Raw genomic sequence first — 16,582 nt, 5'->3', positions numbered from 1 at the left:
ACCCCAAACGTTCCCCATCCCTTCCAGCATTCTGTGTCTATCTAAACAGTGCCTATGCACGTTGCGGTGTGCCACCAGGTTGGAGGAGCGGCCAAAGGCCTTGCCACAGAGCGGGCAGGTGAAGCGGCACTGGCCGGTGTGGACTCGCCGATGCTCCAGCAGGTGGTCAAAGTGGGTGAAGCCCTCACCACAGGACGGGCAGGGGAAGGGACGCTCACTGCTATGGGTATGCCGTGCTGCCACAGGCTGGACATGCGGGTGAAACCCTTGCAACACTCAGCACACACAAAGGGTCTCTCTCTGGTGTGTATCCGCTGGTGCTCCCGCAGCCCCCATGCTCTCTTGTCACAGTGGGAGCAGCTGCTCGCCGACGTGGGCCCGCCGGTGCTGCCGCAAGCACCGCGAGCTGTCAAACGCCTCACCACAGTACGGGCAGTCATAGAGCTGGCCACTGGTGTGCACGTGCTGTTGAGACAGGGCGTGCGAGGCCATGGCAAAGCGCTCTCCACACACCGGGCTGGGGACGGGACGGTCGCCGGCGTGCAGCCGCTGGTGGGACAGCAGACTGGTGGAGCTGGTGAAGCCCTTGCCGCACTGGGCGCTCGTGTAGGGGCGCTCTCCGGAGTGGGTGCGCTGGTGCTTCAGCAGGCCACTGGATTGGTTGAAGCCCTTGCCGCACTGGGCGCAGGTGTAGGGGCGCTCGCCGGTGTGGGTGCGCTGGTGCACCAGCAGCTGCTGGACTGGGTGAAGCCCTTACCGCACTGGACGCATGTGCAGGTGTAGGGCCGCTCCCCGGTGCGCAGGCGCCGGTGCACCGTCAGGTTCGTGGATGACTTGAAGCCTTTGCCGCAGTTGGAGCTGGTGAAGGATCACTCACTGCTGTGCACGCCGGTGCTGCCGTATTCCCGACAACCGGGTAAAGCTCTTACCACAGGTGGAGCAGTCATAGGGCTTCTCGCCCGTGTGCACTTGCCGGTTGGCCTTCAGGAACTGCGATCTCGTGAAGTTCTTGCCGCAGTCGGAGCAGGTGAAGGGCCTCTCACTGGAGTGCACGCGTTTGTGCCGCAGCAGGTTGTCGTAGCTGGCAAAGTTCTTGCCGCACTCCAAGCAGTCAAATGGGCGTTCTCCCGTGTGCACCCGCCGATGGATCTCCAGCTTGCTCGGGTGCCGCCAGGCCTTGCCACACACCTCGCACTCATATCGCTTCTCCTTGTTATGCCCCGCCATGTGGTACTCCACCGAAGCTCAGCCCCTCGAAGCTCAGCCCGGACACCGAGCAGATGGCCGTTCACGTCCCCGTCTCTCCGTCCACAGCAAAGGCTCCTAAACCCTGCAGGAGGGGAACAAGTTGGCAAAAAGGAAAATTACTAACGCGTGCTTGAAGAGAGGGGAAGTGGGGGAGGGTGGGGGTCGAGTGGTGTGGGGTGGTGGTGGGGAAGGATGGGGTGTGGGTTAGTGGGGGGTTGCTCCATCATGCTGGCCCACACCTGCGAGCAGCTGTTCCTAATGCGGCGATCATTTCAAGAGCGCATGGGGGCTGCGGGAGCACCAGCTGATATACACCGGAGAGAGACCCTTTGTGTGCACTGAGTGTGGCAAGCGTTTCACGCGCATGCCCAGCATGTGGCTTCACCCGCGTTGACCACCTGCTGGAGCACCGGCGAGTCCACACCGGCCAGCGCCCCTTCACCTGCCCGCTCTGTGGCAAGGGTTTTGCCCACCCATCCGGCCAGCTGGCACACCCTTCTTCTGTCTCGACCCGAAACATCACCCATTCCTTCTCTCCAGAGATGCTGCCTGTCCCGCTGAGTTACTCCAGCATTTTGTGTCCTTTTTGTAAACCAGTATCTGCAGTTCCTTGTTTTTAAACCATCTCTGCACCTCCCCCAAAGCCTCCACATCAGTCCTGTAATGGAGTGACCAGAACTGTATGCAATACTCCAAATACTCCACTCATCTGCCGATCACCCTCTCAACTGTTAACATGGTGTCAGTCTGAAGAAGGGTCCCAACACAAAACGTCACATATCCATGTTTTCCACAGATGCTGTCTGATCCGCCGAATTACTGCAGCACTTGGTGTAAGAGTCACAGAATGATGCAGTGTGGAAACAGGCCCTTCGACCCAACTTGACCACACTGACCAACATGTACCAGCCACACTAGTGCCATCTGCTTACATTTTGTCCATATCCCTCCAAACTTGTCCTATCCATGTACCTGTTCAACTGTTTCTTAAACATTGGGATAGTCCCAGCCTCAACTACCTCGTCCGGCAGCTTCCCCCCCCCCCCCATATCCCTTGTTTCCGTTAGCCCTAAGGGCTAAATCTAACTCTCTCTTGAAAACATCCAGTGAATTGGCCTCTACTGCCTTCTGTGGCAGATAATTCCACAGATTCACAACTCTCTGGGTGAAAAAGGTTTCCCCCCGTCTCAGTCCTAAATGGCTTACCCCTTATTCTTATACTGGGGCCCCTGGTTCTGGACTCCCCCAACATCTGGAACATACTTCCTGCATCTAGCCTGTCCAAACCCTTAATATTTTAAAATTCCAGTGAATACAAGCCGAGTCGACCCATTCTTTCATCATATGTCAGTCCCGCCATCCCGGGAATTAACCTGGTGAACCCATGCTGCATTACCTCAATAGCAAGAATGTCCTTCCTCAAATTAGGAGACCAAAACTGCACACAATACTACAGGTGTGGTCTCACTAGGGCCCAGTACAACTGCAGTAGGACCTGGCAATAACTAAATCTTAAAAAAGCACAACTTTCCCGCCCCTTATCTCACTGGCCACGCTCGGCTACACATCGGTGTCAATCTGGTAGCACCGGGGTCCAGCAAACTTTTACATGTGCTCCAGTAAGCAGCGATGGCGGGTGCAGGGAACATCTTTGGATAATTGCAGGCTTCAAAAGTCAAAACTCATTGCAAGTAGGAACGTGGAAAGATATTTGATCTGGTATTTTGTTGGTTCACATGCTTGATCAATGGTGTTTTATCATTAATGTATTATTATTATTATTATTATTATTATTATAATAATAATAATAATTATTATTATTATTATTATTATTATTTTTTTTTATTTTATTATTATTATTATTATTATTATTATTATTATTATTATTATTATTATTATTATATTATTATTATTATTATTATTATTATTATTATTATTAATGTTTAGTGTTTTCTGAGTCATTCGTAACTGTCACTGTATGTCATGTTGTTACTTGTGGGCGGAGCACCAAGGCAAATTCCTTGTATGTGAATACTTGGCCAATAAGACTTACTTACTTACTTATTTTTGTACTAGGAAGTTGGCAAGGAGCAATGCTAGCGGTAGAGCTAATAGAAACATAGAAACATAGAAATTAGGTGCAGGAGTAGGCCATTCGGCCCTTCGAGCCTGCACCGCCATTCAATATGATCATGGCTGATCATCCAACTCAGTATCCCGTACCTGCCTTCTCTCCATACCCTCTGATCCCCTTAGCCACAAGGGCCACATCTAACTCCCTCTTAAATATAGCCAATGAAATGGCCGCGACTACCCTCTGTGGCAGAGAGTTCCAGAGATTCACCACTCTCTGTGTGAAAAAAGTTCTTCTCATCTCGGTTTTAAAGGATTTCCCCCTTATCCTTAAGCTGTGACCCCTTGTCCTGGACTTCCCCAACATCGGGAGCAATCTTCCTGCATCTAGCCTGTCCAACCCCTTAAGAATTTTGTAAGTTTCTATAAGATCCCCTCTCAATCTCCTAAATCCTAGAGAGTATAAACCAAGTCTATCCAGTCTTTCTTCATAAGACAGTCCTGACATCCCAGGAATCAGTCTGGTGAACCTTCTCTGCACTCCTTCTATGGCAATAATGTCCTTCCTCAGATTTGGAGACCAAAACTGTACGCAATACTCCAGGTGTGGTCTCACCAAGACCCTGTACAACTGCAGTAGATCCTCCCTGCTCCTATACTCAAATCCTTTTGCTATGAAAGCTAACACACCATTCGCTTTCTTCACTGCCTGCTGCACCTGCATGCCCACTTTCAATGACTGGTGTACCATGACACCCAGGTCTCGCTGCATCTCCCCTTTTCCTAGTCGGCCACCATTTAGATAATAGTCTGCTTTCCTGTTTTTGCCACCAAAATGGATAACCTCACATTTATCCACATTATACTGCATCTGCCAAACATTTGCCCACTTACCCAGCCTATCCAAGTCACCTTGCAGTCTCCTAGCATCCTCCTCACAGCTAACACTGCCCCCCAGCTTAGTGTCATCCGCAAACTTGGAGATATTGCCTTCAATTCCCTCATCCAGATCATTAATATATATTGTAAATAGCTGGGGTCCAAGCACTGAGCCTTGCGGTACCCAACTAGTCACTGCCTGCCATTGTGAAAAGGACCCGTTTACTCCTACTCTTTGCTTCCTGTTTGCCAGACAGTTCTCTATCCACATCAATACTGAACCCCCAATGCCGTGTGCTTTAAGTTTGTATACTAATCTCTTATGTGGGACCTTGTCGACAGCCTTCTGGAAGTCCAGATACACCACATCCACTGGTTCTCCCCTATCCACGCTACTAGTTACATCCTCGAAAAATTCTATAAGATTCGTCAGACATGATTTACCTTTTGTAAATCCATGCTGACTTTGTCCAATGATTTCACCACTTTCCAAATGTGCTGCTATCCCATCTTTAATAACTGACTCTAGCAGTTTCCCCACTACCGATGTTAGACTAACTGGTCTGTAATTCCCCGTTTTCTCTCTCCCTCCCTTCTTAAAAAGTGGGGTTCGTTTGCTACCCGCCAATCCTCAGGAACTACTCCAGAATCTAAAGAGTTTTGAAAGATTATTACTAATGCATCCACTATTTCTGGAGCTACTTCCTTAAGTACTCTGGGATGCAGCCTATCTGGCCCTGGGGATTTATCGGTCTTTAATCCATTCAATTTACCCAACAGCACTTCCCGGCTAACCTGGATTTCACTCAATTCCTCCAACTCCTTTGACCCGCGGTCCCCTGCTATTTCCGGCAGATTATTTATGTCTTCCTTAGTGAAGACGGAACCAAAGTAGTTATTCAATTGGTCCGCCATATCCTTGTTCCCCATGATCAACTCACCTGTTTCTGACTGCAAGGGACCTACATTTGTTTTAACTAATCTCTTTCTTTTCACATATCAATAAAAACTTTTGCAGTCAGTTTTTATGTTCCCTGCCAGTTTTCTTTCATAATCTATTTTTCCTTTCCTAATTAAGCCCGTTGTCCTCCTCTGCTGGTCTCTGAATTTCTCCCAGTCCTCCGGTATGCTGCTTTTTCTGGCTAATTTGTACGCATCATCCTTCGCTTTGATACTATCCCTGATTTCCCTTGTTATCCACGGATGCACTACCTTCCCTGATTTATTCTTTTGCCAAACTGGGATGAACAATTTTTGTAGTTCATCCATGCAGTCTTTAAATGTATTCCATTGCATATCCACCGTCAACCCTTTTAGAATTAATTGCCAGTCAATCTTGGCCAATTCACGTCTCATACCCTCAAAGTTACCTTTCTTTAAGTTCAGAACCATTGTTTCTGAATTAACAATGTCACTCTCCATCCTAATGAAGAACTCAACCATATTATGGTCACTCTTGCCCAAGGGGGCACGTACAACAAGACTGCTAACTAACCCTTCCTCATTACTCAATACCCAGTCTAAAATAGCCTGCTCTCTCGTTGGTTCCTCTACATGTTGATTTAGATAACTATCCCGCATACATTCCAAAAAATCCTCTTCCTCAGCACCCCTGCCAATTTGATTCACCCTATCTATATGTAGATTGAAGTCACCCATTATAACGATTTTGCCTTTGTCGCACGCATTTCTAATTTCCTGTTTGATACCATCTCCAACTTCACTCCTACTGTTAGGTGGCCTGTACACAACACCCACCAGCGTTTTCTGCCCCTTAGTGTTTCGCAGCTCTACCCATACCGATTCCACATCCTCCAAACTAATGTCCTTCCTTTCCATTGCGTTAATCTCCTCTCTAATCAGCAACGCTACCCCACCTCCTTTTCCTTTCTCTCTATCCCTCCTGAATATTGAATATCCCTGGATGTTCAGCCTTGGTCACCCTGGAGCCATGTCTCCGTGATCGCAACTATATCATAGTCATTAATAGCTATCTGCACATTCATCTCATCCACCTTATTACGAATGCTCCTTGCATTGAGACACAAAGCCTTCAGGCTTGTTTTTACAACACTCTTACCCCTTATACAATTATGTTGAAAAGTGGCCCTTTTTGATTTTTGCCCTGGATTTTCCGGCCTGCCACTTTTACTTTTCACCTTGCTACCTATTGCTTCTACCCTCATTTTACACCCCTCTGTCTCTACGCTCACACATTTAAGAAACCCTTTCCCTTTAACTCCATCCTCCACTATCCCATTCGACACCCCACCCCCCATATTCAGTTTGAAACCACCCGTGTAGCAGTGACAAACCTGCCTGCCAGAATGCTGGTCCCACACCTGTTAAGATGCAATCCGTCCTTTTTGTACAGTTCCCCCTTACCCCAAAGCAGATCCCAGTGATCTAAGAATCTAAATCCCTGCCTCATAATTGTTGCTAGAAACCTACTGTGCAGTGCTGTGGCTGCCACTGTCAGGTTAGTAATAAATCTAAGCTTATTAAATAGATCGAGCTTATTAGTTAGATTTGTTAGCTACCTTATTAGTTAGATAGAGCTCAAGGGGCTAGTGGATTCAAGGGATATGGGGAGAAGGCAGGCACGGGTTAATGATAGGGGACGATCAGCCATGATCACAATGAATGACGGTGCTGGCTCGAAGGGCCGAATGGCCTCCTCCTGCACCTAGTTTCTATGTTTCTATTTGTAGCATCTTTGTTAACGATAGGAAAAGGCATACTTGTTTTGTAAACGGTTTTTGGAAGCAGATTTGATTCAGATTTTGCAATATAATTGTCAATAAGGAACAATTCTTTAAGAAATATTTCCCATTAGGCGTATAATTCTTTAATAACCATTGGGGTTTGAGAGGAGCCTCACAAGTTGAATAGCTGAGAGCCTCCCTCTCAAATAATAGATTAAAACTGATGGTATTGTGTAGCAATGTTACAAAAAGTTGAGATTTAAAAAATCAAGTCTGCAATTTATCCTATCAGATAAAGCATAAAAATAAGTTTAATTTGCTCAAAGATTATAGAGATTATAGGGGGGGGGGAGAGGGGCATCAGCCCGGAAATGACGGCGCGGCCCAAGAAGGAGCCGACCCGCACTGGACGTAGAGAGAGAGGGAGAGAGAGAGAGAGAGAGAGAAAGATAGAGGGAGGGAGAGAGAGAGAAAGAGAGAGAGAGAAGGAGAGAGAGCGGAAGAGAGGGGTAGAAAGAGAGAGAACGATAGGGGGAGAAAGAGGGGGAGAGTGAGCAAGGGAGTGAGGGGAGAGAGAAAGAGGGGGGAGAGGGATAGAACAAGAGAGAGAGGGTTGGGGGAGAGATAGATAGAGAGAGAAGGGGATAAAGAGGGAAAGAGGGGGGGGGAGGGGGCGGGATAGAGAGAGGGAGAGAACAAGAGAGAGAGGGAGTGGGGAGAGAGTGCGTGTGGGGAGAGAGAGGGAGAGAGGGAGAGAACGATAGGGAGGGATAGGGAGAGATAGATAGACAGAGAGTGAGAGATAGAGAGTTTGGTGAGGGAGATAGGAGGGGTGGAGAGTGTGTGGGGAGGGAGAGAGAGGGATTGAGTAGAGAGAGTGAGAGGGGGGGGGTTGAGGAGAGAGAGTTCGGAAGGGAGAGGGAGAGAGAGATATCTGAGCGGTGGGAGGCTGAGAGGGGCAGGAATAAGGGGAGAGGTTCAGAGAGAGAGAGGGGACAGTCCGGGGGAGGGAGGAGGTGAGAGGCTGGGGGTTGGAAAAAGGGGTGAAGTGAGTAGCGGGGGGAAGCAGGGAGCAAAGGGAGGGGGGAGGGATTCAACGGGGAGTGGGTTTGGTGCCGAGGGGGATTAATGGGTTAGCAGGGAACTGGGGGGGGGGGAAGAGAGGGGTCAAGTGAGTCATGGAAGGGGGTAGGGAGCCTGGTGTGGGGTTCACACTGTGTGGGGGTGGGGAGGAGGGGGGAGAGGGCAAAAGGGGGTAATGAGCAGGAGGCAGCAGAGGTAAGGGGCAGGGAGCCACATGGAGGTGGTCACATTGTTTTGGGGTGGGGGAGGGGGGGGGTTGCAGTTTAGGAAGTCAAACCAGGGCAGGATCTTCACTGTGAATGGCGGGGCGCTGGGGGAATGTGTGGAGCCGAGGGATCTAGCAGTGTGGGTATGAGTTAGGCCAAAGGGCCTATTTCCAACGCTGTATCACTCTATGACAAAGTGCTGGAGTTACTCAGCTTGTCAGGCAGCATCTGTGGAGAAGATAGACACAAATTGCTGGGGTAACTCAGCGGGTCTTTAGTTTAGTTTAGTTTAGAGATGCAGCGCAGAAACAACAGGTCTTTCGGCCCACGGAGTCCACGTCGACCAGCGATCACCCCGTACACTAGCATTATCCCACGTACATTAGGGACAATTCAGCAATTTTACGGAGGCCGATTAATCTACAACCCAGAACGTCTTTGAAATATTGGAGGAAACCGGAGCAGCCGGAGTACAAATCAAGGAGTGAATGTACACTCTCCGCGCAGACAGCACCCATAGTCAGGATCGAGCCCAGGTCTCTGGCGGTGAGGCAGCAACTGTACCGCTGCGCCAGTGTGCCGCGCAGAATTATACAACGGGTTCCTCCGCCATAAACACACTCAAAATGTGCTAGTAATGTCCTGTTTGCCAGCGTGTTGACCCTCTGTGTTCCCCTCCTGTAGGGTTTAGGAGCCGTTGCTGTGGACGGAGAGACGGGGACGTGAGCGGCCATTGAGGGGGGCCAGGGTGCAGGTGAACCCCCTCATCTCCTCGGTGTGCGGGCTGAGCTTCGAGGGGCTGAGCTTCGATGGAGGACTACATGACGGGGCACAACAAGGAGAACCGTTATGTGTGCGACGTGTGTGGCAAGGCCTGGCAGAGCCCGAGCGAGCTGAAGACCCACCGGCGGGTGCACACAGGAGAACGCCCCTTCGACTGCTTGGAGAGTGGCAAGGGTTTCAAGACGGCGAATGTCCTGAAGGCCCACCGGCGGGTGCACACGGGCGAGACGCCCTCTGGCTCTCTACATGCGGCAAGAGATTTGCCTTGTTGTAGGGGCGGCACAGCAGTGAGCGGCCCTTCACCTGCCCCGAATGCAGCAAAGGCTTCAAGTCATCCACGGACCTGAATGTGCAGAGGTGCGTGCACACCGGGGAGCGGCCCTACACCTGTGCCCAGGTCGGCAAGGGCTTCACCCACTCCTGCAGCCTGTTGAACCACAAGCGCACCCACACCGGCGAGCGCCCCTACACCTGTACCCAGTGTGGCAAGGGCTTCAATCAATACAGTAACCTGCTGATGCACCAGCGCACCCACACCGGCGAGCGCCCCTTCACCTATGCCCAGTGTGGCAAGGGCTTCACCAACTCCGGCAACCTGCTGAAGCACCAGCGCACCTACACCGGCGAGCGCCTTTACACGTGCGCCCAGTGTGGCAAGGGCTTCACCCAATCCAGCAACCTGCTGGTGCACCAGCGCACCCACACCGGCGAGCGCCCCTACACCTGTACCCAGTGTGGCAAGGGCTTTACCCAATCCAGCAACCTGCTGAAGCACCAGCGCACCCACACAGGCGAGTGCCCCTACATCAGCGCCCAGTGCGGCAAGGGCTTCACCAACTCCGGCAACCTGCTGAAGCACCAGCGCAGCACCCACACCGGCGAGCGCCCCTACACCTATACCCAGTGTGGCAAGGGCTTCACCACCTCCAGCAACCTGCTGGTGCACCACCGCACCCACACCGGCGAGCACCCCTACACCTGTACCCAGTGTGGCAAGGGCTTCACACAATCCAGCAACCTGCTGAAGCACCAGCGCACCCACACCGGCGAGCGCCCCTACATCTGCGCGCAGTGCGGCACGGGCTTCACCCACTCCACCAGGCTGCTGTCCCACCAGCGGGTGCACGCCGGCGACAGTCCTGTCCCCAGCCAGGTGTGTGGAGAGCACACCAGTGGCCAGCCTTACGACTGCCCGTACTGTGGTGAGGCGTTTGACAGTTCGCGGGGGTTGCGGCTGCACCGGCGGGCCCATGCCGGCGAGCAGTTGCTCCCACTGTGACAAGCGAGCATGGGGGAGGCGGGAGCACCAGCGGACACACACCAGGGAGAGACCCTTTGTGTGCGCTGAGTGTGGCAAGGGTTTTACCCGCATGTCCAGACTGTGGCAGCACCTGCGTACCCACAGCGGTGAGCGTCCCTTCCCCTGCCCGTCCTGTGGTAAGGGCTTCACCCGCCTTAACCACCTGCTGGAGCACCGGCGAGTCCACACCGGCCAGCGCCCTTCACCTGCCCGCTCTGTGGCAAGGCTTTTCCCCGCTCCTCCAGCCTGCTGGCACACCGTCACATGGATAGGCGCAGTGTAGGTAAACACAAAATGCTGGAAGGAATGGGTAACATTTCTGGTCGAGACCCTCCTCAGTCTCGACCCGAAATGTCACTCAGTCCTTCTGTCCAGAGATGCTGCCTGTCCCGCTGAGTTACTCCAGCATTTTGTGTCCTTTTTTGTAAACCAGCATCTGCAGTTCCTTGTTTTTAAACCATTCTGGTTAACTGAATGCAATACTCCAAATGCTACTTGACCAATGCCCCTTAAAGCTGCACATATACATTCCTCTCTCCTTATCTCACATCATTTTATCTCCTTATTTTCCCTCGCCTCTGTCACTTACTCCGCTCATCTGCCGAATACCCCCCTCATCTGTCAACATAGTGATAGTCTGAAGAAGGGTCCTGACCAAAAATGTCACCTATCCATGTTCTCCACAGATGCTGCCTGACCCGCCGAGTTACTCCAGCACTCTGAAACGTCACCTATCTGTTCCATACAGCCCAATGAAATGAACACAGAATTCTCCAATTTGAGGCGACTCTCCCCTCATCCAAATGAAATCCTGGAGTCTTTCCCGACCCCAACTCTTTTTTCCAGCTCACCCCCCCCCGACTCCATTAGTCCATAGAAAGGTCCAGACCCGATACGTCACCTGACCATTCCCCACTAAAGTGCCGGTAGATCTCAGCAGGTCAGCCATCCGTGGTGGGAAACGGATGGAGAAGTGTTCCTAATATAAGCCCTCCTTGGTCCTGTCAAGGAGCAGACAAGCAACAGTACCAGCATCTTCTCATTCATACTGTACCCAAGTGAAAATGCAAAAATGTGCCAAGCTGCACACAGCCGACGGCTCACAGTACGAGCTGGCTGCCACTGGCCCAAAAACTTAAAAGCATTTTAAAGTGTTTTTTTTAAAGAAAGTCTTGACGCATTTGTGCCTTGCCTAACAAATAAAGCGTTTTTCCTGACCTGACTGGGTTCTTCGTAATTCTTCAGAATTCATGTTTTGTTATTAATAATGAAAAAAAATGACAACCTTCTCACGAAATGATGATGATGGCGGGACTGACATACGTTGAAAGAATGGGTCGACTGGGTGTGTATTCACTGGAATTCAGAAGGATGAGCGGGTCTCTGAGAGAATCGTATAAAATTAGTGAGGTATTGGACAGGGTAGATGCAGGAAACATGTTCCCCATGTTGGGGGAGTACAGAACTGCTCAGGTTCATTTCTTAAAACAGTCAACTCACAATAAGTTAGATCAACCAACACAATCTTTACTGATCAATCATTTAGCCGGCGAGAATACCAGGGGATACAAAGTCAAGTATACAACACATACTGAACTCTCCTGGGCCATCACTCTAATGAACATACAGCATCTTTTTATAGTATTTGGAAACGTAGTCACATGTTTATACACAGTTGGAGCAATGACGTCTAACACATCAATCACAGAGTATACCCATTCAAAGCATTATTGCCACTAACACAATACTTCTCATGTTATGGTTATATCGGTCACAAACTTTAGTTACAAACCCCCAAACACCAGGAACTTAGTCAAAGGTCTATCATCTGAAGTACCTTCCAAAACAATGAAAGGATCTGTATCAATTACCCACAGAAGTTCCTGTTTTCAGAGAACCAACTCCAAAGGAAACACATCCTCTCTCAAGGCTTCTGTTGACACAAGCCAGCACCTTCTCAGGAAACACATCCTCTCCCACCATTGTCAATATCTTTTGCTTGGGCACAACAGGAAGCAGCTTGGATGCAGTTTGAATGCTGGCCTCCAATTTCCTGATTACACAGCCCATCTACAGCACAGAATTACAAAGCTTCAGAATTCAAAACCCAAAGAAGTCAAATTAATCTTTACTTAATAAAATATCTGACGTTATAATTTGTATTATACAACTAGGGTATTATCAGAAACAGGGGCCACCATTTAAGAATAGGGTAGGTCGTATAGGACTGAGATGAGGAAAAACTTTTTCAACCAGTATTGTGAATCTGTGGAATTCCCTGCCACAGAAGGCAGTGGAGGCCGATTCACTGGATGTTTTCAAGAGTTAGTTCAGTTCACATTTACTGTCACATGCACCAATTGAGGTACAGTGATATTTGAGTTCCCATACAGCCCTACTAAGTGAAAAGCAACAAGACACATAAAATAAAATTGAACAGAAACAACCACCACAGCGGAATCCACATTCCTCACTGTGATGGAAGGAAATCAAGGTCAATCATCTTTCTCGTTTGTTCACCCGTGGTCGGGGCTGTTGAACCCTCCGCAGTCGCCGCTACCAACGGTCCGATGTCCGAAGCCCTCGCGTCGGAATGAACGAAACTCCGGCAGCGGGAAGGATTGGAACACTTTGCAGGATGGAGCTCCCGGGTCGGCCTCTTCTTATCAGTAGGACCGCGGGCTTCACGGTGTAAAAGTCCACAGGCCCCGAGGTTGGAGCTCCTCACGGGCGATCCTCGGCAAAGGAGAAAAATCGCATCTCCGTCGAGGTAAGTGACTGAAAAAAGTTTCCCCCAATTCCCTCCACCCCCCCCCCCCCCCCTCCCATGTAATACAAACCTAGAAACACAAAAACATACTTTTAAAACGTACTTAAAATACGGGAAGCGGTGACTCCGGATTCATCCTGAAGCCTTTCGCCAGCGAGAAGACAGCGGAATGACGAAGAGATGGCCCACGAGGGAGGGAGGGATGTCCGTTTAATTTCATGTCATTTGGCTGTAAGCTTTGAGGTGCTGAACCTCCAGTTTGCGTGTCACCTCACTGGCAATGGAGGAGGACCAGGACAGCAAGACCAGTGTGGGAGTGGGAAAGGGGAAAGTTGGCAACCGGGAGATCTTGGAGGACCGAGCGCAAGTGTTGGATGACATGCACGCCTAGTCTAGATACAAGGAACAGCAGATGCTGGTTTACAAAAAGAGACACAATCTCCTGGAGTAACTTGCACCTCTGGAGACCATGGACAGGCAACATTCTAGGTCAGAACCCTTCTTCAGACTGCTTGGTGTGGGGGTTGGAGAAAGTTGGAAAGGAGAGGTGGGAGTGGTCGCCTTAGATTCCCTTCCCTCTACAGATGCGGCCTGACCCACTGAGTTCCTCCACCGCTCTGGAGGGAAAGGACAGACGACGTTTTGAGTCAGGACCCTTCTTCAGACTGAGTGGAGAGGGTGGGGGGAGGAAGCTGGAAAAGAGAGATGGGGACTGGACAAAGCCTGGCAAGTGATAGAAACGTTACCCATTCCTTCTAGCATTTTGTGTTTACCTAAACAGTGCCTATCCACGTGACGGTGTGACAGCAGGCTGGAGGAGCGGGAAAAGGCCTTACCACAGAGCGGGCAGGTGAAGGGGCGTTGGCCGGAGTGGACTCGCCGGTGCTCCAGCAGGTGGTCAAGGCGGGTGAAGCCCTCACCACAGGACGGGCAGGGCAAGGGATGCTTACGGCCATGGGTACTCCGGTGCTGCCACAGGCTGGACATGCGGGTGAAACCCTTGCCACACTCAGCGCACAAAAAGGGTCTCTATCTGGTGTGTAACCGCTGGTGCTCCCGCAGCCCCCATGCTCTCTTGTCACTGTGGGAGCAGCTGCTCGCCGACGTGGGCCCGCCGGTGCTGCCGCAAGCCCCGCGAGCTGTCAAACGCCTCACTGCATAACGGGCAGTCGTAGGGCTGGCCACTGGTGTGCACGTGCTGGTGAGAGAGGGCATGGGAGGCCGTGGCAATATGCTCTCCACACACCGGGCTGGGGACAGGGCCGATCGCCGGCGTGCACCTGCTGGTGGGACAGCAGCTTTGTGGAGCTGGTGAAGCCCTTGCTGCACTGGGCGCAGGTGTAGGGACGCTTGTCGGTGTGGGTGCGCTGGTGCTCCAGCAGGCAGTCAGAGCGGGTGAAGGCCTTGCTGCAATGGGCGCAGGTGTAGGGGCGCTCGCCGGTGTGGGTGCGCTGGTGCGCCAGCAGGGTGCTGGATTGGGCGAAGCCCTTGCCGCACTGGGCGCAGGTGTAGGGGCGCTCGCCGTTGTGGGTGCTGCGTTGGTGCACCAGCAGGCTGCTGGATTGGGTGAAGCTCTTGCCGCACTGGGCACAAGTGTAGGGGCGCTCACCGCTGTGGGTGCGCTGGTGCAGCACCAGGCCGCTGGATTGGGTGAAGTCCTTGCCGCATTGGGCACAGATGTAGGGGCGCTCGCTGGTGTGGGTGCGCTGGTGCTGCAGCCGGCCGCAGGACTGGGTGAAACCTTTGCCGCAGTAGCTGCAGGTGTAGGGCCGCTCCCCAGTGTGCACGCGCCTGTGCACCTTCAGGCCCTTGGACAACTTGAAGCCTTTGCCGCAGTCGGAGCAGGTGAAGGGCCGCTCACTGCTGTGCACCTGCTGGTGCTCCCACAGCCCCGACAACTGGGCAAATCTCTTGCCGCATGTGGAGCAGCCGTAGGGCTTCTCGCCCGTGTGCATCCGCCGGTGGTTCTTCAGGACCATCGTCGTCTTGAAGCTCTTGCCGCACTCCAAGCAGTCGAAGGGGCGTTCTCCTGTGTGCACCCGCCGGTGGTTCTCCAGCTCGCTCGGGCTTTGACAGGCCTTGCCACACACGTCACACTCATAACGCTTCTCCTTGTTGTGCCCCGTCATGTGGTCCTCCTTCGAAGCTCAGCCCCGCGAAGCTCAGCCCGCACACCGAGCAGATGGGGGGCTCACCTGCACCCTGGCCGCCCTCAATGACCGCTCACGTCCCCGTCTCTCCGTCCACAGCAACGGCTCCTAAACCCTGCAGGAGGGGAACACAGAGGGTCAACACGCTGGCAAACAGGACATTACTAGCACATTTTGAGTGTGTTTATGGCGGAGGAAAACATTGTATAATTCTGCGCGGCACACTGGCGCAGCGGTACAGTTGCTGCCTCACCGCCAGAGACCTGGGCTCGATCCTGACTACGGGTGCTGTCTCCATGGGCCGAAAGACCTGTTGTTTCCGCGCTGCATCTCTAAAGTAAACTAAACCAAAGAAGGGTGTCGACCCAAAACGCCACCCATTCTTCTCTCCACAGATGCTGCCTGACACGCTGAGTTACTCCAGCACTTTGTGTCTATCTTCTCCACAGATGCGGCCTGACCCGCTGAGTTACTCCAGCACTTTGTCATTGAGTCATGGAGTGATACAGCCTTGGAATGAGGTCCTTCGGCCCAACTCGGAGCCGCACTGCTAGATCCCTCGGCTCTACACATTCTGCAAAGCTCAGAGTTCAGAGTCCTAATGAGACCACACCTAGAGTTTTGTGTGCAGTTTTGGTCCCCTAATTTGAGGAAGGACATTCTTGCTATTGAGGGAGAGCAACGTAGGTTTACAAGGTTAATTCCCGGGATGGTGGGGACTGTCATATGCCGAGAGAATGGAGTGACTGGACTTATACAGGATGAGAGGGTATCTTATTGAACCATATAAGATTGTTAAGGGTTTGGACACGCTAGAGGCAGGAAACATGTTCCCGATGGTGGGGGAGTCCAGAACCGGGGGCCACACCGTTTAAGAATAAGGGGTAAGCCATTTAGAACAGAGGCGAGGAAACACTTTTTCTCACAGAGTTGTGAGTCTGTGGAATTCTCTGCCTCAAAGGGCGGTGGAGGCCGGTTCTGTGGATACTTTCAAGAAAGAGCTAGATAGGGCTCTTAAAGATAGCGGAGTCAAGGGATATGGGGAAAGGCAGGAACTGATTCGTAATGTACACAAAATTGCTGGAGGAACTCAGCGGGTGCAGCAGCATCTATGGAGAGAAGAAACTGATTCGTAATGATCAGCCATGATCACATTGCCCCTTACCTCTGCAGCCTCCTTCTCATTACCCCCCCTTTGTTCCCTCCCCCCTCCTCCCCACCCCCACAGTGTGAACCTCCACCAGGCTCCCTACCCCCTTCCATGACCCACTTGACCTCTCTCTCCCCCCCTCCCGGTTCCCTGCCCCCCCCCATTCATCCCTCTCGGCACCAAACCCACTCCCCTTGAACCCCCCCCCTCCCTTTGCTCCCTGCTTCCCCCCGCT

The 16,582-nt window shown here is 51.8% G+C and overlaps 2 protein-coding genes and 1 long non-coding RNA gene across 6 annotated transcripts in view; 2 read left to right on the top strand and 1 right to left on the bottom strand.

Moving 5' to 3' along the window:
* The window catches only part of LOC116972886 (oocyte zinc finger protein XlCOF6-like), a 411,853-nt gene that overhangs the window by 192,872 nt on the left and 202,399 nt on the right, over positions 1 to 16,582 (top strand). The window lies entirely within an intron of this gene.
* On the top strand, positions 526 to 14,576 carry LOC116972919. The gene is made up of 3 exons (XR_004411948.1): positions 526 to 568; positions 7,915 to 7,921; positions 14,440 to 14,576. It is a non-coding gene; the product is annotated as an uncharacterized LOC116972919 (long non-coding RNA).
* Positions 784 to 15,257, bottom strand: LOC116972917 (zinc finger protein 239-like). Of its 4 annotated transcripts, none has more exons than XM_033020507.1 (3): positions 15,232 to 15,255; positions 8,236 to 8,247; positions 784 to 1,281 (listed from the first exon to the last, which is right to left on the bottom strand). In XM_033020507.1, the coding sequence occupies exon 3, from the start codon at positions 1,225 to 1,227 to the stop codon at positions 874 to 876; it is 354 nt and encodes a 117-aa protein (XP_032876398.1). In that variant the 5' UTR covers positions 1,228 to 1,281; positions 8,236 to 8,247; positions 15,232 to 15,255; the 3' UTR covers positions 784 to 873. The 4 variants fall into 4 exon arrangements, with proteins under 4 accessions (XP_032876398.1, XP_032876400.1, XP_032876402.1 ...); XM_033020509.1 differs by lacking the exon at positions 8,236 to 8,247 and adding an exon at positions 14,835 to 14,838 and having other exon boundaries at positions 784 to 1,252; positions 15,221 to 15,243; XM_033020511.1 differs by lacking the exon at positions 8,236 to 8,247 and having other exon boundaries at positions 784 to 1,188; positions 15,138 to 15,257.

This window comes from Amblyraja radiata, chromosome 5, assembly GCF_010909765.2.
Source record: "Amblyraja radiata isolate CabotCenter1 chromosome 5, sAmbRad1.1.pri, whole genome shotgun sequence".
Lineage (NCBI taxonomy): Eukaryota > Metazoa > Chordata > Chondrichthyes > Rajiformes > Rajidae > Amblyraja > Amblyraja radiata.
Note: the sequence above shows the minus strand (reverse complement) of the source record. Positions and strands in the feature narration are given on the sequence as shown.

Coding starts and splice junctions, on each gene's coding strand:
- LOC116972917 (XM_033020511.1), bottom strand. CDS start 15,176: ATGACGGGGCACAACAAGGAGAAGCGTTATGAGTGTGAC. Junction 1,189..15,137: donor AGAAGCGTTATGAGTGTGAC/GTGTGTGGCAAG, acceptor TATGAGTGCGAG/GTGTGTGGCAAGGCCTGGCG.